General features: G+C 42.7%; 1 protein-coding gene across 3 annotated transcripts in view; it reads left to right on the top strand.

Annotated features, from left to right (window-relative positions):
• The window catches only part of PKHD1 (PKHD1 ciliary IPT domain containing fibrocystin/polyductin), a 1,006,139-nt gene that overhangs the window by 464,138 nt on the left and 517,908 nt on the right, over nucleotides 1-24,093 (top strand). For all 3 annotated transcript variants that reach the window (XM_082249887.1, XM_082249888.1, XM_082249886.1), the window contains exon 37: nucleotides 10,308-10,520. In XM_082249887.1, coding sequence (XP_082106013.1) covers nucleotides 10,308-10,520 — 213 coding nt within the window. The remainder of the gene's footprint in view (nucleotides 1-10,307; nucleotides 10,521-24,093) is intronic.

The following is a 24,093-nucleotide window of genomic DNA, read 5'->3' as shown; positions in this document are numbered from 1 at the left end:
TCACTACCAGTGTATTTTTACAGTAACAGTGCATATATATAGCACTGATTACTGTAGAAATGTCACTGGTAACCCCAAAAGTGTCAAAAATGTCAGTCAAGGGTCCGATCTGTCCGCCGCAATGTCGCAGTACCGCAAAAAAAATCGCAGATCGCCGCCATTACGCGTTAAAAAAAAAACAACAAAAATGACAAAAATCTTTCCCTTTGTTAGTAAACGCGATAACTTTTGCGCGAACCAATCAAAATACGCTTTTTGCAATTTTTTTTACCAAACATAGGTAGCATAAAACAAATTGGCCGAAAAAGTTAAAAAATTTAGATTTTTACATTTTTTTGGGGGGGAATTTCATATAAAAAAATGTGAAAAATATTGCTATTTTTGCAAAATTGACGCTCTTTTTTTGTTTATAGCGCATGATCAAAAAATCGCACAGGTGATCAAATACCACCAAAAGAAAGCTCTGTTTGTGGGAAAAAAAGGACGCCAAATTCGTTTAGGTACAGCGTCGCACGACCGCGCAATTGTCCATTAAAGTCACGCAGTGCCGAATCGCAAAATACCCCCTGGTCGGAATGGGGGTAAAATCTTCCGGGGCTTAAGTGGTTAATGCGTGCTGTAAATTGCCTCCAACATTGCTTCTGTTTCTTCTTGCTGGAGGCTGCCATTTTGCTGAAGCCCAGAGCTTCAATATATTTCATATATATATATATATTATATATATATATATATATATATATATATATATATATTTCATATATATATCAATATATTTTCTTTTGTGCAAAATCTTTTTTGTTGCACATTTTTTACCAGTCACTAAATTTGTCTTGAAAGAGCACTGGCACATGTCCAAGAAAAAGATTTTTTTCGGACTGTATATTTAATTTCATTTATACCTTGGACATTTTTTGCACAAAAGAAAATATATTGATTTATGCATGAACTTAATAATATTAAGTTATTGATTTGCACAAGCATTTGCACTTTGAGATTTTATTTGCACTTAGAAAAAGGTTTTATAATTTTTACATATGGATTTGGAATATTGATTAATTGTTTTGCATATTTATTAGCACATTGGCAATATTTGCACATTATATATATTTATACTCACAGATTAATATATATACGTTTTTTAGCAAGCGCTGTAGATAGCCCCAATTTTAGGACTATTTCTTTCATTTTCTATCTCTTACTGCTGCTGCTGCTATTTTTTACACAAATTTAAAATATATTATTAATACACTTTATATTATTTTATACATCTATTTAAAGGTAATTTATATCTAATAACTCCTAGGAGTATAACTTTTTTAGAAAAGGGATACTTACCTTCATGTTGCTCAGTTGCAGAAGTTTAAAAAATGTTTTCAGATAAGGTTGTCAAGGACTCTTGTTCCCTCTTGGTCAAATAATTGGGAAAAGTAGGGGTGTTCAGCTTCAGTATACTATGGTATACTTTTAATAGAGCATGCTTGGGAGACTCTGGTCTGTGAAGGAGTAGTTGTGTTGAGGTCAAATCTGATACTTGTCATATAGAGCCATGGCATACTTTAATAGAGCATGCTTGGAGACTTTGGACTGTGAAGGAGTAGTTGTGTTGAGGTCAAATCTGATACTTGTCATATGGCGCGAGGAAGTGAGAGTATAAAGGGATTCATCTGTAAATATCTCCATGAGGCCCCCATTGCTCTGTCAAGGCAGAGGATGTGTCCCCAATTTCTTTCCAGCTTCAATAATGGGATCTACAACCCAGGCAGCTGCAGGGTAATCCATTTTAGCAACATTTCTGTGATTGCCCTTGAGCAGGAGGAGGAGGGGGTTTGTCTAATCTCAGTTGTGTCTGGGGTTATTGATGATGTCATATGCCGATATTAAGTGGTTCTCCTAGTTCCCCCCCCCCCCCCCCCCTTGCCACGTGCAGACTTTGTTGCAGGAGGTAAAGATATGGATCATTTGCCGTCTTACACTTACTTGTGATGGTGACCTGTAATGCACACCTGGGCTTGCACTCTTGAGCCAGAGCAAAGTAGGTTCAGTGTTATTAAACCATATCCCTTTAAGCCCCTTCCACTATTAGCACAAATTGGCTGCACCCAACATTTGTTGTGGTGTACTTCCCATGCCCCTATTATCCCCACCCCCTGATAGAAGTGGGGATGGTCAATAGGGTGTTCTTGGGTTTCATTTTGGAAATCTGACCACCTTATGGTATAGGGCTTGAATCATAATTGGCCCAGGTGAATCAGAGTGGTTTTGAGGAATCCCCAATTTACTCTGTGAAATGCTTTTTCTGTGTCAGTTGATTGAAGCAGGGTGGGCTGGGGATGTTGACCTGCATGATGTGTGATAGAGATAGCTTGTAAGGCATTCATTATCCCTGCTGTATATGAAACTTGTCTGTTCCACACCTGCTCGTTGGGAGAGTAGGGGCATTAGTGTCAATCCTAATGTCCTGGTGTATAGCTTAATATCTATGTTAAAAGGGATAACTCAAGAAATTTGGGCATGAAGGGTTTCTGGTCATAGGGAGTTACCAGTGGCTTGAAAGTTTGCACAGGAGGAAAACTGGGGTAGAAGAATGGCTCTTAATTCTTTGTAATAAGGGACGGAGAAACTGTATGGCCGAGAGCTTTTGCTTGATGTAATTTCAGGAAGAGTCTTTACCGATTGTAACTCTGCTGCTCTGCCTTTGGTGTCACTATGGTTGGTGTCACCTGGTGTGGTAAAACACCTTCCCTTTGGGCTCTTTCCTGTCTAGCCTGTTTTGGGCCAGCAGTCCCTGATGTTGTCACCCCTCTGGCGGGTGTTACCCCTTGTGTGGTCCACACCCCCCCCGTACCCCCATAGAGAGGCCACTGGCTCTGTCCCATTTATGTGACAGAGATTAGAATTTTGAAGGTAAGTGAGCATCTTGTCTATACAGTGGGTAGTGGAAGTGTATTTCTGCACTCTGTACACTGATTGATGTTACTTATGAAATGCATCTGCGATCTCTGTGGTAGTGTCTACTACAACATTCTTCTGTGTTTTAATCTTGGGGGTAAAGCATGTTCTTGCAAACAGTTTATAAATTACTTTAAGCGAAATCCTTCAATAATAGTCTGATATGCTGTATGTGCTCACTGGAAATATACTATATTATGACTAAATTAACCGTGTAACCTTACATATCATTTTCTTCCTAGTGGCGGCATTCAGAAAATAATTCCTTGCAATGATTCTAACAAAGCAATGTCCTTAGAGGCTACGGGACCTCTTGGGAAGCTGTCAGTCATTCTGTCCAGAAGGAGAGAAAACTGATAGGTACAATGATTGAGAGCCCCAGATGGTCATTTGCAAAAGTCCTTCCAGTCCCTGTTTGTAATTATACACATAAATATGTATTTTCATATAGATTTAATGAGACATAAATCCTTAAAGGTGAATTTGTTCCACTGTCAAAAGATATGTTATTTCACTGACAAATATATACATGTAATGGGGTTCACGTCATGCTGGAGCTATAGATGTGTGACAGTGTACATAACCTTGATACCTTGCTGAAAGAATGTTTATGTCTTCTACTCGCAGCCTTGGTAGGTCTCTTGAATAAAGTGGATTGTCATATTCAGAATTAATTTATCTTAAATAGATGCTTTGCACTAGATTACAATCATTCGAAAATTATTACATGAAAGCAAGTAATTCCAAAACAGTTTAGAGTTAGAGAAGGGGGTCTGCATTAACCACTTGCCGTCTGAGTACCGTAGTACTACTGCGGCAAAGCGGCTCGTTATCGTCTGACGACGTAGTACTACGTCGTCAGACACTCCCCTTTCCCCAGCGGCACGGGCGCGCCGCCGGAGGCTCGCTCCCGCTGTATTCAGTCACAGCGGGAGTCGGGCCAGGGGAGGAGCAGCGGCGATCGCCGCCGCTGTTCCCCGATCGTCGGGGATCTAGTGTGGAGATCCGCCCGCTTGTGTAAACACAAGCGGGCGGATCTCCCAAGTGACAGGCAGGGTCAGATTGCAGGGTTCAGCATAGCAGAACCCTGGATCTGTCCTTGTGTCACACAGTCACCTCCCCCCACACACGTCAGTAAGCACCAGGCATACATTAACCCCTCCCTCTCCAATAAAATTAACCCCTTCCCTGCCAGTGTCATTTTTACAGTAACAGTGCATATATATAGCACTGATTACTGCAGTAATGTCACTGGTACCCCCAAAAGTGTCAAAAATGTCAGTCAAGGGTCCGATCTGTCCGCCACAATATCGCAGTCCTGCAAAAAAAATTGTAGATCGCCGCCATTACGCGTTAAAAAAACCCACCAAAAATGACAGAAATCTTTCCCTTTGTTAGTAAACGCAATAACTTTTGCGCAAACCAATCAAAATACGCTTATTGTGAATTTTTTTACCAAACATAGGTAGCAGAAAACAAATTGGCCAAAAATTTAAAAAAATTTTGATTTTTACATTTTTTTGGGGGGGAATTTCATATAAAAAAATGTGAAAAATATTGTTGTTTTTTCAAAATGTACGCTCTTTTTTTGTTTATAGCGCAAAAAGTAAAAATTGCACAGGTGATTAAATACCACCAAAAGAAAGCTCTGTTTGTGGGGAAAAAAGGACCTAAATTTCGTTTGGGTACGGCGTCGCATGACCGCGCAATTGTCAGTTAAAGTCGCACAGCGCCGAATCGCAAAAAGTGGCCTGGACGTAAGACAGCAAAATCCTCTAGTGGTAAAGTGGTTAACGATCAAGAAACCCAAACTGAATGATTTATTGGGGTTGATTTATTAAACTGGAGAGTTCAAAATCTGGGCATGGTAGCCAATTAGCTTCCATTTTTTTTTTGCCAAAGTTAATTGAACAGGCTGAAGTTAGAAGTGGATTGGCTACCATGCACAAATGCACCAGATTTTGCACTCTCTAGTTTTAGGCCAGCAATAAACGGAGCAAATTTATTTTTTGCAACCAAGGGCTGGGGAAGTCGTCCTCGCCTGGAGAAGACAGTGATTAATGCTAGTGGCTATAAGCAGCCGCTCGTGATAATTGCAAGAGAATCCGGCAGGTTGGTTGTACCCAAGTTGATCGATCAATTAACTTGGTACATTTAGCCTGCCCATTAACGGTTCGAATCTAGGCCGGTTCCTGCTAATTCGAACCATGTATGGCCAGCTTTAGTAACTCAGTTCCATAGTTTGCTAAAGCAAATCATAGGCCTTCATAGGCCCTCCTTTTAGATTGTAAGCTCTATGAGCAGGGCCCGCCTATTACTTCTGTATTGAACTGTATTGTAATTGTACTGTCTCCCTTTACAGTATATTGTAAATTACTGTGCAAACTGTTGGCACTATATAAATCTTGTAAAATAATAATAATATTAATTATAATTGTAGCACCCTCTTAGGTAGGTAGGTGCTAGGCAAATGCATCTATTGCTCCTTCTGCTTATCAGGGGAGCCTGATCTGTTAGGTTGCCTATTGCATGTTTCCAGGTGTGATTCACTGGGTCTGAGGGAGTGTCCCCACTGTACCCAATGGGGGAGCTTGTTGGACAGTGGAGGAAACCCAGCCAGTGACACATTAGCTTTTGTGGGAGTCCCAGTGGGAGGGCATTCTTGCAATGCATCCTGAGATTGCCCATAAAAGCTGAGGGGACATGTGACAGGACGTCTCCTCCTGCTGTGTGAGGAAAGTGTTTCAGGCAGTGGGCCTAGTTAACCAGGTGTGGAGCTGAGCTGCAGAGGATCCAGTGGAACTGACAGTGGAGCTGCTGGCAGAGTCTCTGTGGAAAAACAGTGTCCATGAGTACCAGGAGATTTGCCTAAGGGTCTGCCCAGGAAGGGGGACCACTCCAATGAAGTCAGGGGATCAGGGAGCCAGCTCACACAGAGTGTTTCAGTAAAGGGGGTGCCGTGGGGAGAACCCTGAAGAGTAGGGGCAAAGGGGATGCCAAGTAGGGCGCTGAAGAGCGATTCTCTGAAGCATACAGTTCATTAGATTCTACTTCACTGCAGTAACAAGGTGAAGCAGCGGCCTTGCCGCACTCATCTATACTTAGACATCCCAGCAAATTGTACATAGTTATTCAAGTTGGAGTATCCCACTCATCCCTTCTCCTATCCAAGTTCTGAAATAAAACCACAAAAAAACAAACCCCTAGACTGTTTTCTGACTGAGCCAAGTACTTAGAATATGCTTTATTGTCAAGTTGTTGATATGGGTAACTCAGGGGAATCCGTAACCAGCAGCTCCCAAGGGAGTAGTGCTACATAATAAAAATAATCAAAGGCCTTCATGTATATCCTAGGCAGTTGTATTTTTATTCAAATAAAATACTATTCACTCATTTTGCATCTGTTGCTCAGAGCTGCTGTGCTGATCTCCTGCACCTTCTTTAAAACCACTTGGTCTCGCCAGGCACTCTAGAGCTAGCTGTATGGTATTTCTCAGGGCGGATGTTCTAACTGTGACAGCAGTAGAACATGCATTCATGTGTTCTGAAAGCTTGTCACCCCTATAATAGGTCCTTCATGAATAGGTTTGCCTATACTTAAATAGTTAATTTGGGCCTTCTTTACAGTTTTTTTTAGATACTGATTTCAATTTGATACACCTAAATGTTAACAATGGGTGCTAAAGGATCAGCCCAGAATTTATTGAGTGTGTGTGGGGAAGGTGCCACTAAAAAAGTGTGCCAATGGAGGGTATCATCCTTATTTTAGACATATTGGAGCACGAGAGATTGGTAGGACTTTTAGTACCCCTCCAGTGAACACAGAAGTACAAATATATATATAAAAAATACAAAATTGTATTTCTTTACATCACATTTAAAGGATCAGCCCACCCACAGCTATCGATGCTTTTCTGATTTAGGATGGTTAAGTCCCCTAAAAGTCTCTTCTCTCTCTCAGGGGCTTTATTGGTGAGCTCTGTGTGCTGAGTTCCTGGGTCTGCACACCTACCAAGGCTATTACGAAGGGGTCTCACCACCTATATTGGATTGCTTATACATATTAAAACTACACATATGGTTATACAGGCATACCCCACTTTTAAGTACACAATGGGACCAGAGCATGTATGTAAAACGAAAATGTACTTAAAGTGAAACAATACCTTTTTTCATTTCTCAATGCATGTAAATACACTAGCTCCATAGGAAATCTTGGTCAGCTTGACATGGCATTGCTCCCAAACCATAAGTGACAAGGACATCAAGCTTGGGAAACATGTTAAGGGGATCCAGGATTATGACATGGTAGATTACCTAGGCAAGCTGGCCAGCCACAAATAGAATATGTTGTAGTCCTGGGTCCCTTCTCGGTGCTCTCTAAGTTTGGTATCCCTGTCACTTATGGTTTGGGAGCAGTGCCATGTCAAGCTGACCACGATTTCCCATAGACGCCAATGTTAAAAACCAGGAGTAGTGCCATGCTAAGCTGACCAGGCTGTGTCTGTACTCGCAAGTGTACGTAAAGTGAGTGTACTTAAAACAGGGTATACCTGTACTGTCTTTTGGGTCCCATGTCCTATTGTACAAAAGTCCTGGTTTCCATACAGTTAAGTGGTGATGGACAAAAGAAAATCTGAAACAGCTGTACAGTATGTCGTTTTGAATATATGGCTTGATATTTACACTATACACCAGTGGTTCTGGATGTTCATTCGACTGTTGGGGTATAAAAGAATGTTTGCATGGCTCTGCTCGCTGTCCTGAAATGAGGAACAATCCTCTTATTTTTGGGATGTGATGAAATGAGACATCTGAATACCTTCTGTTGTAAGAAGGCTTTACTGTATTATTCATTTTATGTAATAGGGAATGTAAGAGGAAGAGCTGGTAAGCATCTAGGTGGGTGGGAACACTCAAAATGTCCAGTAACAGAGTTGGGAATTATTGATTAGAGATAACGGGCAATCCTGAGGTTCACATGGGTGCACAGACATTGGCATTCCTAACAAATGTGATCCCAGTGGTATTAAACCCCAAACCAAAAATGTACTGCAGCTTACCAATCATTAGATGTAGTGGCTGCATTCGTTTTCTTTTTTAGCTCTGTCTTTGCCTGATGATCTGGTCAGTAACACATCTCCTCTTTTAGAGTGCCCCCACTCAGGATAAAGGAGCACAGGATCATCTTTTGCAGGAGCACTGTCAGTCTGAGTGATAGGCCCCTTTCACATGGACGGTCCACCCGGCGGACTCCATTTTTCTCAGCGAGGATCGATCCGCTGATCCCCACTGAGCAGGCGGATGACAGGTCCATCTCAGCTTACTTTGTAGAGACAGACCTGTCAGATCTCGGCTCTCCTTGATGGGAGATCGGATGAAAACGGACCCCCTGTCCGTTTTCATCCTATCCAATCCTCCAGACGGATGGAAAACAGGGTTTCCATCCATCTGGATTTCATGGATAGCAGTGGGTGTCAGCGGAGATGTGTCCACTGACATCCGCTGCTCCATAGGGGTGCATGGAGCATCCGATCCGGTCCACCTGAAAAACTGACAGGCGGACCGGATCGGAAAGCCCGTATGAAAGGGGCCAAAGATGCCTTAGAAAATTGAGATATACTAACAAATTAAAGCCAAACTCCAGCTAATACTTTATAAGCAGTTACAGCAGTGTAAAGGTTGTACATGAGTAAATATAAGCTGATTATTGAAAGCACCCCTGACAATGTTAAATGGTTTGTCTTATCCCTGTAAACTGCAACAATCTGCAAGAGAGCTAGTTCTTTTTTTTTTTTTTTAATATATGTTTATTAGAAGTTTTGTATGGAAGAGCCCTGGGGCCATCATAAAAAAAATGTAAAAGATCTCTGAGATTGAATTTTTTTTTTTTTTTTTTTTTACAGAATTCTGACTTTCAAAGTCAGAATTCTGAGATTACAAGTTTGGACCATGCTAAAATTTATTAAACACAATTCTGAGATTAAAAGTCAGAATTCTGAGATTAAAAGTCAGAATTCTAATCTCAGAATTCTGACTTTTAAACTCAGAATTCTGACTTTTTAAACTCAGAATTCTGACTTTTAATCTCAGAATTCTGACTTTGAAACTCAGAATTCTGAGATTAAAAAAGTCAGAATTCTGACTTTTAATCTCAGAATTGTGTTTAATAAATTTTAGCATGGTCCAAACTTGTAATCTCAGAATTCTGACTTGCAAAGTCAGAATTCTGACTTTTAATCTCAGAATTCTGACTTTCAAACTCAGAATTCTGTAAAAAAAAAAAAAATGTATTTTCAAACTCAGAAATCTTTTTTATGATGGCCCCAGGGCTCTTCCATAGTTTTGAACATACAAAACATGTAAAAGCAAATAAAAATAATAAGGCTTTATAATGCAACAATGATGTGTAAAAGTACAAAAGGCCTGTTGAAAGCCAAAAATGAAAACAGTTATGACTGTATAAAGTAAAGACAGAACATGTACTGACAGTTATACATTGGTAAGGTTTCACGCATGGGACATGGGGAGAAAACTAACCCAAGGATTAGATGACTCTCAATTGGCTAGTAATGTGCTATGAATTAAGAGGGAATGATTAATTAGGTATAATTAATAATTAATTAATTGTTAAGAGGGAATGATTTTCAATGACAGGTCATGAGCATGTTTCTACACCTATAATCCTAACAGAGTGAATATAGTAGAGAGAAGAGGACACAGGTCAAACAGTGGGGGAGGATGTATTTATAAAAAAGAAGTAGCTGTAAGCTTGTTCTTTTGAAACAGACTTGCTGGCTGGATCACCGAATGAAAATGGAAAAATGAAAGCCTAAAAAAGAAACAAATTAGGAATTGGTAAGCTGCAATATAATATATGTTCAGTGCATGCTTTGCAGTCTCCATCTACAATGTGCATTAAACATTGCAAAACAGGCATCAATTGTGGTTGGTTGGATGGTTACAGACGCTTCTGCTAAATGGGCCCCAATGATTTTTACTTTCTGAATGTCTGACTAGCAACCCATTTTACTGACTACTCATAGTAACCTCTGCTGAACACAACAGGATTGACTTACTAATGCAAATAGACTGTTCACTTTCCAAGGGAAGTTGCACTTTGCATGAGAATTGCAGATCTGCTGAAGTCCATGATCTAATCATGTTATTTTCCTTGCACATGATCGGATATATTAGGCAAAGTGAAATTTCACCACATTTACTAAGCTCTGGGAAATTCTTTTGCCAAGTGCAACTGCCAATTGCCTTTAGTAAATCAAACCTAATATGTAATGCACTGGCATAGAGGTCTTATAATACTGGTGCTTTGCTGAACATGTTGTCTGTTGCTCTTACAGGTGGCGTTCTTGAATTTCTAGGGCCCGGGCCCATCCACCTGCGTGCTCATTACATTCTGGTGTCAGACGGAGGGGAACTCCTGGTGGGAGAAGACAATGTATGGTTCCCAGGAAAAGCCCACATCACTTTATATGGAAGCTCTTACACCACTCCATTATATCCTTATGGGATTAAATTCCTTGCTGTCCGAAATGCATCTATCTACATGAATGGTAAGTGTGTACCTACCTTTAAATATGTATGCAATGATATGCATACACTTTTTCTCTCTTTGATATTCTATACTAGTGACCTCCAACCCAAAATTTGTAGGAAAACTAAAGTGATATTAAAACTTTGGATTTTTTTTAAATAAATATGTTATACTTACCTGCTCTGTGCAATGGTTTTGCACAGAGCAGCCCAGATCCTCCTCTTCTGGGGTCCCCCGTTGGTGCTCCTGGCCCCTCCCTCCTGCCGAGTGCACCCAGGCAGGCTCTCACCCGAGGGGCTGCTCTGCGTTTCCATTTACACACAGAGCCGTGGCTTGGCCCCACCCCTCTGTCTCTTCTTATTGGCTGTGATTGACAGCAGCAGGAGCAAATGGCTCTCACTGCTGGCTCACCCGGTGAGGAGGGAGATTTCCCAGAGAGCCGAGGCTCTTGTACACAATGATGGAGGAAGATTGGGCTCAGGTAAGTATTGGGGGGACTAGGGGGCTGCTGCACAGAGAAGGTTTATTACCTTCATGCATAGAATGCATGAAGGTAAAAAAACCTTGTGGCTTTAGAACCACTTTAAAGCTTACGCCATAAAACATAATTCTTATATCCCTCCCTTCATGTGGCTGGCCAAAGCAAAGACGGCTGCCCCCATCCTAAAGTGGGAAACATGCAGTTGAACTTGGCCCAGCGCATGCTCAAAATTGTGGGCTAAGTCACAGGATGCTAACACCACCCCTTGGGCAGGCCAGGGTTGTGATATCTAGGATTCCTAACCCCTTCCTTACCAGCCCCAATGTCCCTTTAATAGGATCTGTACACCTGGGGGGCAGGAAGGATCAGCGATCATGTGACCACTGTAATTGACTGTCACAGTGGTCACATGATTGGGAGATGGTCTCAACTGCTGATGATTGGTAAGGGGATTGAGAGCTGTCTTTGACAGCTTAGTCTATGTGCTGGGAAAGTGCCTTCAGCATACAAACAACAGATGCCTGGTGACACATAGATATGCACAGAATGTGGGTGATAACGCCCACCCTTTTGCCATTGCACATATGTGTTATGCAGGCTCTATGCATTTTTTAATGCATGTAGCTAGTTCCTGCAGCTGGTCCAGGGTGGGGAAAGGGTCAAAATATTTTGGTTCTGTTTTCCTGGGGTTTTGGTTTTGGCGGGCCGATCTGTGCTATAAAAAAAGGGGGACCACTAGGACTGAGAGGGAATGCACAAGTGAAAATACTGGGAGTCAAGGTTGAGACACCTGTGAGCTCTAGGACGGAACTGAAGATACCGGTGGCCATGGACAACATGGATAAGGCATGGACAATGCCTATATAGACTCTCACCTCACCGAGGTATGCCTGGGCCAATACACTATCTTAGTTAAGTTTAGGAACAGAATATTATTCATGTTGTATTGCCATGATGCCTTTTTACAGTAAAAGATGTGTTAACCGTTTTAAACCTGGTCTAAAGTTAATCAAAATGGGTGCATATTGGTTTTGGCGTATTCCAAAGAATCTAGGTCTGCAACGCACTATGGGGTATGAAGGAACACTACTGCAAAAGGTTAACTCAGCAAGGATAAAAAGAGGGGTGTAATTGCTATGAGTAACCAAAAAAGGAACACGCTTCAGCAACCAGTTGTTAGGTGGTACCTATAGCTCCCAGCTGTCCCTGATTTCGAGGGACTGTCCCTGATTTGGAACAAAGTCCCTCTGTCCCTCTTTCCTCCTCATTTGTCCCTCATTTTGGTCTCATCTATATAGTTGTATATAAAATTAACCTTTTATCTTTCAAAAAGTGTTTCCTAGTGCTAAACCTTTCATCCATTTTCTAAATTGCTGGATTTGTAAATTTCAAAGGCAATATAAAGAAATAGTAGTGGTAAAAAAGGACTTGTGGGTTGAACTTTTTTTTCAATATGAATATGCTTTAAGGGGGGAGTGGCAGGGGACGTGTCCTATGTCTACAAACTTTTGCTAATAGGTGTCCCTCATTCACATCTCAAAAGGTTGAGAGGTATGGGTACCTGGTAAGGTGACAGGACCTCCGGCTGTGAGGGGGACGGTATTCTTGCTCTCTCCACAGCAGTCCATCCCCCATGGCAAGTGGGAGCAGACTAGCGTTACAGAGATCTATTTTCTTTTTTTTTTTTTAATCTGTGGTAGTGCAAAAACTGCAACGAATAAACCCGGTAAGTGAACACAAAAAAAGTGCATGTGAACACTTGGGGATGTGCTTTGTCCACCCCCCGAAGGGGTAAGACCTCTACCCTGATCCCCTGGGGCACAAGGTTCCTGACAGGGACAAAGGGTTTCCAATGGTCTACCTAGCCAGAAGGCCAGGCAGACCCCGTTCTTCTGGGCAGCCGAAGCTGCACCCGAATACGTGGTCAAGGGGCTCTCCTGAAGAGAGACCCCCAGAGACAAAATAGGAAGGAACCAGGAGGCCACACATCCTCCCCCTAGACTTCAGGGCAAGCCCGAGGACTCACACCCTCCATCCTAGTGAGAAGAAAACACACACAAAAGTGAAAGGTGACAAACGTGGGAGAAAAATAAATAAATAAAAAGGTGGCCGTGCATGGTGCACTGGCCGAGCCCTGAGACCTGGTAACAAAAATTGCCCCGGACTTTAGCCAAAAGGCCCAGCCCTAAAAGGCACAGTGCAGAAAAAAGTGTTTGGATCTGTGACCATGTGTCGGTTCACACATTGGGGTCCCACACCCAAGTGTTACTAAGAGAACCTCTGGGTTGACCACTCCCAGAGGGCACAGACACCGCGGACTCTCTGCCTTCCCAGCCTATGGCCAGACAAGGTAGAATGTTTGAATCAAGAGGTAATGGACCCTTCCAGCTTTCTCGGGGGGGGGGGGGGGGAATTTAACTCCCAGCCCCCAATTACCTATGGGCGTTCCGGTTTCAGTTCCTGCTGATCCTAACCTTCCGGGTCCCCATCACTCCAGCAGGTTTGCATAGCCGCCACCCAACCTTGGCCTGGTCAGATGACAGCACAGTGCTCCTACTAGATCACTGATAAGAACATACTACTATTGATCTTAGCCAAAAGGCCGAGAAGCATTACAGAAATCTATGGCCTAGTGACATGGTGCAGGAAGAACAGCATTAAGTGAGAGCATACATGAGGGCTGCACTAGGTGCACAGTGGGACCCCAATGTGTTACTGGGAGTAAGGTAGCTCAGGTACACCGGCTAATGGAATGGGCAAAGTCTCAGCACTTCCCTCCTAATGCAGTCCTACAATTTACAGTATGTAGTAAAGGAACTCTGTGCTTTAATTAGTTCACAGTGAAGGCTCATCTCTAAGTCGGGAGACACATTACCATAGTCCCTGCCTGATTGTTACCCCATGTGCACAGGCACAGTAGACCACGCCCACACAGGCGACAACAGGTTAAAGTATTTATAAATTCATCAGGTATTATTTATAGCTGAAAACCAGAAATTATTTGCATTACATACCTACATTGGTCTAACTTGGCTCAATGTAAGTATGCATATCTATTACTTAAAGTAGAAGTTGAGCCAAAGACTAATATCTCACAATCTTCTTACATCCACAATCTATGACTAACCTATCTAACCCTGTAAAGCAAAAAATCGGTATACAGTACATACCTTTTCTGAAACCGCTCCGGTCCAGTCCAATGCTGAGCTGTCAGCTGCAGCTTCTCTGTGTGGGAGTGTGCAGGAGAGGCAGCCGACAATGGAAGCCCTATAGTAAGTCTATGGGTGAGGTCACTTCCCAGGCATTTCCCAGCCTTGTTGGCTGTCTCATGCATGGACCGGAGTGGCTTCAGAAAAGGTATGTACAGTGATTTTTGCTTTACAGGGCTAGATAGGTAGTCTTAGACTATGGAAGCAAGTCGATTTAGAAATTTTCATTTTAGGCTGAACCTCCACTTTAACCAACCCCTGGGGAAACTGAAAACACATTTTACTATGCTTCAGTTGTGAATAGACACAGTGAGCGAGTGTGTTCACTGTGTTAATCTAGAAAAGGAAGGTGTTGGTAAATTACATATTTACTAGTCCCTTCCCCCACTCTCCATCCTGAAACATTCCCCGCAGCAGCTGGAGGGAGAGAAGGCAAGTCAGCAGCACTGTGGGGCCAACACGGGGGAAGCCCCGGGCAGTAAAGCGAATCAGCACTGCATGTAGCGATTAGGGTGTGCCCAGACACACCTGGCACACCCCCTGCACACGCCTATGGTGATGGCCACGATCATCAGGTTCCTGCTCGGGATCAGTGCGATCAGCTTCCCCTCCCCACACTGACCACATGGGGTTGCTGACCCAGCACTGCCATTAATAATGGAATGCGTTTTATTTTTTGCAGTGAACATAAGGCATTCTCTGAATGAATGAGGTAGGGAAGAGGGGCAGTGATGTCATGATCTCCATCTCGTCCAATCAGAGAACACCTTGTATTAACTGAAAAATAATACAAGGCGTTCAGTAAATGGCCGTGTAAGTAGTTACGCAGATACCAACAAGGATACTTGATAATTGGGGCCTCCAAAGGTCAGCAACTTTATGTTTATTGATATATCTATTGTTATTGGATTATTTCATGTTGTTCCTGTTTTTAAGGAATGTTTGATTTATTTAAATGGTTAATAAATGGCCGCTATGGCCAAAATTTTATTCCAAAATGGTGTCTTGGTGGTTATTTAGTTTAGTTGGGGTATTAGGGTAGTATAGGTCAGTGGCCCTTATTTCTAGGGTGCTGATTACATGTGTGGTGCCTTAGCCATGAGCAGCACATGGAAGATTATGGCTATTACTGTAGTAGCGCTGATTACTACAATGATTTGCAGCTTCCTCAGCAGCCCCTCAGATATTAGACATGCATACCTACATAGTGCCAAGCTGAACCAATGTAAGTATGCTATAAAAATAATTTGGGAGTTTAGTTTTAATAAAGGCTGCAGATTTTAAAAACATAAACATTTTAAAATTGCATTACCATGTTAAAGCTTTGTTAAAGCGGAGTTCCGGGCAAAAATTTTTTTGGGGATAAAAATACCCCTAGGACAGTCAGGGCTAGTGCATTTAAAGCAGAGTTCCACCATCAAAAGTCACTTTGGCCCATCCGCTTGCTCTGTGTCACCTGAAAAAGAAATGGATAATCCAGATTTTCTTTTTGTTTACTTACCTTGTTATAGAAGAAAATATACTCACCTTTCTTCCACTTCCTCCCTCTGCGGCCACGGCCCGTGCTGTCACTTCCTGCTTGCATTGATTCCTGGGAGCTGAACGTCATCGCTCCCAGGAATCAATGCGCCTGCACCGGCCCCGCTGGTCATGTCCGGTGCAGGCGCGTCATTCCCTGCTAAATAGCTTCTGGGCATGCCCAGAAGGTGTGCAGGAATGACGCACCTGTACCGGACATGACGAGCGGGGCCGGTGCAGGCGCATTCTGGGACGAAGTGGACACGGAAGAGGACACCTAAGAGGACGCGCTGGCTTCAGCTGCCCATACCTGAGATGGCAGCGCTGGACAAGACATTTTCAAGGTAAGTATTTCTTCTAAAAGGTAAGTGTGACCTGGGACACTTCAGAGGCTATCCATTATGGAATGTACTAGCCCTGACTGTCCCGGGGGTATTTTTATTTAAAAATAGTTTCCGAGGCCGGAACTCCACTTTAAGCAACAGTAGCCTCTGAACTGTCCCCTGTTAAGCTTACCTATAAGAAGAAAAACTTACCTTGAAAATTTCTTGTCCAGCGCTGCCATCTCCAGTGTGGGCAGCTGAAGCCGGATCGTCCCTCTTCCTGGATGTCGGAGTCCCAGAATGTCCTGCCTCGTCACTTCCGGTGCAGGTGTGTCATCCCACAGCTCATTGCGCCCAGAAGCTGTTCTCCATTCATCGGCAGAGAAGGACGCGCTTGCACCGGAAGTGACGAGGGACACCGATGCAGGTGCATTGACTCCTGGGATTTGTTAACGCTCAATCTCCCAGGAGTCAATGCAAAGGAAGAAGTGACATCGAGGGCCGTGGACGCAGAGGGAGGAAGTAGAAGGAAGGTAAGTTCATTTTCAGAAAAAATAAGGTAAGTGAAGCAAAAAAAAAAATTATAAATGATCCAATTCTTTTTCAGGTTATATTAATCTAACGAATGGTGTAAAGTTGCAAAATAGGCCGGAACTCCGCTTTAAGTTTTCAGTGACTGGATTTACATATACTTTAAGGCCCTACTGCTTAGCATTTAGCAGGAAGCAGAAAAAATTGTGTCTGTTCCTGTGTACCTGTACAATTAAAGCGGAGTTCCGGCCACGAAAATGTTTTTTCACTAAAAATACCCCCGGGACAGTCAGGGCTAGTACATTCCACAATGGATAGCCTCTGTATTGTCCCAGGTTGCACTTACCTTTTAGAAGAAATACTTACCTTGAAAATTTCTTCTCCAGCGCTGCCATCTCAGATGTGGGCAGCTGAAGCCAGCGCGTCCTCTTCTGTGTCCTCTTCTCCCAGAATGCGCCTGCAACGGCCCCACTCGTCACTTCCAGTGCGGGCGCGTCATCCCTCCACAGCTTCTGGGCATGCCCAGAAGCTGTTTAACAGGGAACGAGGCACCGCACCGGAAGTGACGAGTGGGGCCGGTGCAGGCGCATTGATTCCTGGGAGCGATGACGTTCAGCTCCCAGGAATCAATGCAAAGAGGAAGTGACGGCGGCCGCAGAGGGAGGAAGTGGAAGAAAGGTGAGTATATTTTTCTTCAATAACAAGGTAAGGAAACAAAAAAAAAATCGTAACTATACATTTATTTTTCAGGTGACCAAAAGCAAGCGGATGCGGACATAGTCGATTTTGTGGCCGGAACTCCGCTTTAGGAACAATTCATAAAAGCAATGCCGTCATCGATAAATAAAGGACCATGCAATCCCCTAAAAGCAATGAGAAATGAAAAAAAGAATGCATTTGCCCTTCATGCTGACGTGACATCTAAATCAGGGTAGCATTTAAAGATCACAATCATTCGTGTCAATCCGTGTTTCTACATTGTGCTTTCTGTACGCTCAATATGTAAGAGAGAGAAAACGGTTATTGAAACATGATTGTTAGGCCTGCGCCCTCCTGTCACTTATAGGGCCGGGAAACACAGTAATCTCAAATGTAGACAGTGATAAATTTCCTAACTAAACAATCAATAACATTTTCCTCCATCCCGTACAGGCTGCCTGTGCCTTGTCAGGGACCGTGATTAAACTGTCAAGCCTTTCCCATTCCCTCTCCAGAAAAATGAAACTCTTTTAAACTGACATCTGATTGGCAGCCAGTTTATGGGTGGCTTGCCCTGATTGGCAGGAGGGCTTCTCATAGCCGAAGGCAACCGTAAAAATCCTGAAATCTAGCCTGCCAGTCAACAGGAATTCTGGGAATTTTTATTTTCCCATTTTTTTTTTTTTTAAGTTGCATTAACATATCAAAGCAAGGAGCTGACACAGCTCGCTAAACAGTCTGAAATTGTGCATGGCTGCGGAATAATTTCAACTTTCCTAAAAGAAAAAAAAAACTTTTTGTCTCCCGCAAGCTGGCTGAGAATTTCAAAGTCTGTTTGTTTAATGATTTTGAACTGTGATATCGGTTTAAAAAATAACACTGACATGGTCTCCAATTTGTTATGTGCCATGGAGCGAAATGGTATTAAATTAGAAGCAGCTCATAGCGTTCCGTTTGATGTAAAGCGCAGGCAAATTGATACAGCTCTGTTTTCCAAAAGAGGCTCGCTCGCTCAGTGTTAAATCGAGGATCGCACAAGTGTTTTCAATGATGTTTAATTGTAGCCATCCAACAGAGACTGTACTTTGCACAGAGCATTAAAAAAAAAAAAAAACTCAATAACTTGGCTCGGTCCTGTATTATCTACTGTGAAAAAGAACCATCTGACGCTTTTATTTCCATCTCACATGGCAAATTAGACCTCCGTTCTTCCAGCACGCCATCAGCCATACAGATGTAATGTGGTATCTCTTAAGATAATCTTTTGTTTAAAGTCTGCAATCCTCCTGATAATGATAAACCTGAATGTTTTTCTAGGTGTGGTAATCTAAGTCGGAGACGAGGAGGGCTGCTACAAATTTCTCTGCTGAAAGAAATCCCAGAGGAATTACAGAGGAAAACTAGTTGCTGGTTCGACGCTATCATTCCATAGAGCAGAGGGTCTCAGCGTTACATTATGTACCTTCCAGGAGAGTGGTTGTCAACTATGGGGGGCCTGAACTGCTGTCCCTGACATCACCAAAGGCCTGCACATAATGTTCAAGATATAAGATGCTTTACAAGAGGAGTCTCCAGACTTTTCAGTACGAGGGCCACCTCATATATTTAACAAACTTCTCTGCCAAACGAAATCCCAAAGGAATTACAGAGGAAAACTAGTTGATGGTTCGACTCCGTCATTCCATAAAGCAGAGGTTCTCAGCATTACATTAGGTACCTTCCAGGAGAGTAGTTGTCAACTATGGGGGCCTGAACCGCTGTCCCTGACATCACCAAAGGCCTGAACATAATGTTCAGGATATGAGATGGTTTAGAAGAGGGGTCTCCAAACTTTTCAGTACCACCTCATATATTTTACAAATATTTTCAGGGTGAAAAAAAGTCTCCGTCAGAGTCCCCCATACATCAGGGTATCTATCATAGTCCCCCCTATATCAGGTTCCCCATCAAAATCCTCCCTTACTTCAGGTTCTGTATCAGGGTTCCCCCTTATATCAAGGTCCTCATCAGAGTTGCCCCTTACATCAAGGTCCTCATCAGGTTCCCTGTTTACATCGGGTTCTCCATCAGAGTCCCCCTTATATCAGTGTCCTCATCAGAGTCTCCCATTACATCATGGCGCCCATCAGAGTTGCTATTTACATCAGGTTCTTCATCAGCAACCCCCCTTATATCAGGTTCCCTCTCAAGTCCCCCTTATGTCAGGTTCCCCATAAGCATTCCCCCTTAGAGCAGGATCCCTATCAGAGTCCTTCTTTACATCAGGGTCCTCATTGGAATTCCCCTCATATCAGGAGTGGATACCATAAGCAGCCTCATATCAGTCCACATCAAAGTTACCCCTTACATCAGGGTTCCCATCAGAGTGCCCCCTTACATTAAGCTGCCCATCAGAGTACCTCTTTACAACAGGTTCCCCATCAGTGTCCCCTCTTACAGCAGGATCCCCATCAAGGTCCCAATCAGAATTCCCCTCTCATATCAGAAGTGGAGACCATAGATAGCCTCTGCTGACCTCAATCCACAATCAGTACCCATTGAGGAAGGATATGCCTCTGACCCTAACTGGGGACTGGATAAAATCTTGTAGCAGGGCAGATGTGTCCCATGGGAGATAGTTAATGGCTGTGCTCCGCCCACATAGCCACATCATACATGCACAGAAGTCTGTGAATTAATGAACTACAAGTCCCATCATCCACTGCTGCAGCCAGCTTGTAGTTCTCAATGGACTGCGAGGGAGCTGATGAGTACCCTCGTAGTTCATTGACACATTCTCCAGCTTTCTAATAGAAAGCCCCTAAAGAGGTACAGGCAGAAATCTGGAGGATATGATCAATTGATCCAGGTGAAGTTATCCTTTAAATAACAATTTGGCAAGGGATTGTCAGACCAATAACCAGAGGGGGGGGGGGGGGGGCTGGGCATTGCCATGGGTAATATGTACCAAAGCAAAAAAAAGTTTCAAATCTTATTTTTTCTGGGAGCAGTGATTTTAATAATGCCTAACGTGAAACATTAAACAAACTCCAGGGGGATGCCCTGACCCTGCCTGTGAATTGGCAAATATGTGAGATGTATACAACTTACTACGGCAACACAGACATTTACAGAGAAAAAAAACGCCTCACATGGAAGTAGGTAGGGCGATAACCAGAAGCCCCCCTATTATTGAAGAGGGCTTCCAGGGTATGATAAGCCAACTGCCTGTGGACCCCAACAACCACTGGGCCATGGTCGTGGTCAAGAGGCCTTTGTCCACATGCCCTTAACATAAGGGGATAACTTGTCAGGGGAGGAGGCCGGACACAGACAAACTAGGACCATGTTACAGAAGATTTCTAGAGATCACTGACTTTGTAGTCATTTTACCAAATCGTTTTTCCAATATGGAATGCTGGGGTCCGGGGGCTACGCAACAAGTACCAAAAGGGCCACATTTAGCCTTGAGGGTGCACCCTGTGCACCAGGGATCTAGGTTCTATTTACACAATGAAACTCCAGATTTTGTTTGTTCTTCTTTCTGATAGAATAAACAAAGAGACAGAACTTTTGTGAGATTTTTATAATTTTTCTGCTTTAGTTATTTGGCAGGACAAATTTAACTTTAATGCTCTGTTCAATTTACTTTTGACGTGTGGGTCTACTCCCATCTTTTTCTGATTAGTTAATATAGTTGTGTATATGAACAAGAGGGGTTTTTATTTTGAGCTACAAACCTCTCTTATTTGGTTTTTATTGCTGTCCATGTCCCTATTGTGTCAATACCCTGTCATGGTGTCAGGGGAGGACTGGGCCAGGGGGCAGGGGGGCAATTGCCCCCTGGGCCGTTCTGATGCTCCAAAAAAAAAGGCTGCACTGCTTTTGCCACAGACATGCCTAAAGGATTCCTAGTGAAGAGAAGTAAAAAGTCTCTGCTACTGAGCTACTGAGTGTAGGTTGAAAACAAGGAAAGAGCGCAGGCCTCTGCCCCCGCATAGATGGTGTATACTGTGTCTGAGCAGAAGCCGGTTCTATGCCCCACTAGAGACTCTTCTTCCCTGGCAAGCCCCTACCGAGCTGTCCCAGCTCCCCCCAAACACCCCCTGCTGGCCAGGTGGGGAGCCCGGATTCCGTCAGTAAGTAGAGAGTATCTGGAGCAGGGCTTCAGCCTGGAATGGGGGTCAGGAGGAGGAGGAGGAAGAGTGGGAGGGGGGCCGAGTCGCTGCACCATGGACCTCTGGTTTGTACTTGCCCCCTGGGCCATAAGTTGCCAGTCTGCCCCTGCATGGTGTCACGTCAGGAAGGTCAGGGGAAACTCTCAAATTGGGGCACACACAATAATAAAAACTTTCAATATCCAACTTTTTTCACTAGAAAAAGAAAATTTGACTAGAGTACCATTTTTATTGTTTTTATTTTGCGTTTGCGATCCTTGACTATTGCTGCGCATAAACAAAAGAAAAGAAAAATGGAAAGGAAAAGATTGCAAGGGAATATGGGTATGGGGAAAGGGGAACAGAAAGTTTTTATAACAGGAAGTGCCTGAACAAGAACCTTTTTATTTTAATTCTTTATTTAAACAAACACAGGATAAAATATATGGTTACAATCTTAGCAAAATACTGTGCTGTGCTACAAAAATAAATATACACCAAATTATAAAAAAATAAATAAATAAAAAAATTAATAAATTTTTAAGAGAGTGCGAGTCACAAAAGTAATAATACATAGTAATAAATCCTCCAAACACCCAAAAGAAAAAGGTGCTGTGATCCCTCGCCAGACTGGTCACCGCCACCAGAAGGCTTACCGAAAAGCACCGATTCTCTGGTTGAAGAAAAGTCATGAAGTGTTTTATATAAATGTATCCGCTGTTCTTCCAGGCACTGCACTTTCATCCACCAAGTTGATAAAAATGGGGAAAATATCCCTTTAAGCCTCCATCTCCAGTATTCACTCATATTATGTACATACATATGTTAAAATAAAAAGGAGACCATGCAACCCACATAGTGTAAATCTACATATTTTTATTGTTAAAAACAATCAGTATACACTCACATATGAAAGAAGTGAAACTATACTGCCAGTAATACAATTTGGCCCGACCCAAACCCACTTCCGGGGACACACCTCCGGGAGCATGGTGGCATCACAGGATGTAGCTCTGCCTGATGCATTTTGTCATATACAACATCTTCCATAGCATTCATACTAGGGATCGACCGATTATCGGCAATGCCGATATACAGTATCAGGGGCCGATATGCACTTTCCCAGATATATCGGGATCTGCCCCTGAGGTTACCGATATTGACGATATTTCGGAAAGTGCTTGTACCGGAGTGATGCCTGCAGCTAGAGGCATTATCCCGGTACCGGCGTCCATAGCGGATGGTCGGCTGTCTTGTAATGACAACCGATGCGGGAGACCCGGGCAACCAGCCTGCATGGCCGCCGAAGACCCGATCAAAGCCGCATTTGGCTCTGATCGGGTCTCCATGTAAAAACCTGGAAGTGATGTCATGACATCACTTCCGGGTACTCGGCGCCAGATTAAAAAAATTACAGCATTCAAAACAACCATACTTGGCATTTTGAATGCTTTTAAGCGCAGAGGAGGGGTTTGGGGTCTTTTAAACCCCCAGATCCTTCCACAAGAGTACCTGTCAAGAAAATAATTTTTTTTTAAATGTACAAAAATATCGGTCAATATTGTCCGATACCTATATGCGATGACCAAAATATCGGCAATAAAAAAACTATATATCGGTCGATCACTAATTTATACGGTTACAATTAGGATATCCAAAGAGCGCTAGAATTAAAAGAACATATTTCAATGAGGTACCAATAATTATTATCATTTATTTTCAAACATAAAGGCAGTTAAGAGGTATATTTTCATTTATATATTCAAGTGCATATTCTTATCAAAGAGATCTCAAATTTGTTCCTAATGGTGGCAACGACTTTTTCTTCTTACCTGAAGTAGAACGTTCATGGCAGGATCACCAAGTATTATTTAAAGCCGCAGATTTAGAAATAGAATTTTGAAATGAAAGCAACATGTTGACTCATATTTGAGATTTTAGGGATTGCAGGTAGATATATTCTGTAAAATATGAGGTGGGAATGGAGTCCTAGAGATGATTTCAACTTCCAAAGAAGAAAAGCCATACAATGCAGGAATGCTGGGAAGGTGTATTTAGGAATCTAAATATCACTTAGTTTGGGTTTAGATGTAATTTAAGCCAATCACATTTACTGTAGATATACTGTATATACAAAAAATTGCAAACGTACTATTGTTTCATCCTAAACACCTTGTTTCTCTCCTGGCAGTCATGATCAGAGTAAATACTTAATATGCTCAGCCTTCTAACAGCTACAAGGCCTAGCTGGAAAATTGTAATAAGACATGGAAAGGATGCTGCTGTGGTATTTGGTCATCTACCAAAGAACCCTGTTTGTCATTAGGTACTTAGACTCTATCTGGATACATCAAAGCATCCTTTGCTGAAAAAAGTCACTCAGTGCTCCCTCCCAGTGCTCCAAAATGACAGGTGCTCTTGACATGTCCATTTTGTATGATTTAACCCTTGATTTCTCTCTTTACATCTATGTAAATTCTTAAAGCTAAGCTGTGCAGATTGAGGCGTATGTGAAATAATACTCCAAATATCCAAACCGGCTGTCTCACAAATGATAATATATTGGGTCATAAATATTCACGCGACATTCGCTTCTCTAACTTTCTTTGTGAGCTTTTAAAAATTATTTCCTGCCTCCTCGGGGGTCATGCATTTCCCCAGCAAATTGTCCAAAATTGGTCATAATCGGGCACAT

The sequence above is a fragment of the Pelophylax lessonae genome (genome assembly GCF_965119305.1).
Source record: "Pelophylax lessonae genome assembly, chromosome: 3".
Taxonomy (NCBI): Eukaryota; Metazoa; Chordata; class Amphibia; order Anura; family Ranidae; genus Pelophylax; species Pelophylax lessonae.
This window is presented reverse-complemented; position numbering and strand designations above follow the sequence as displayed.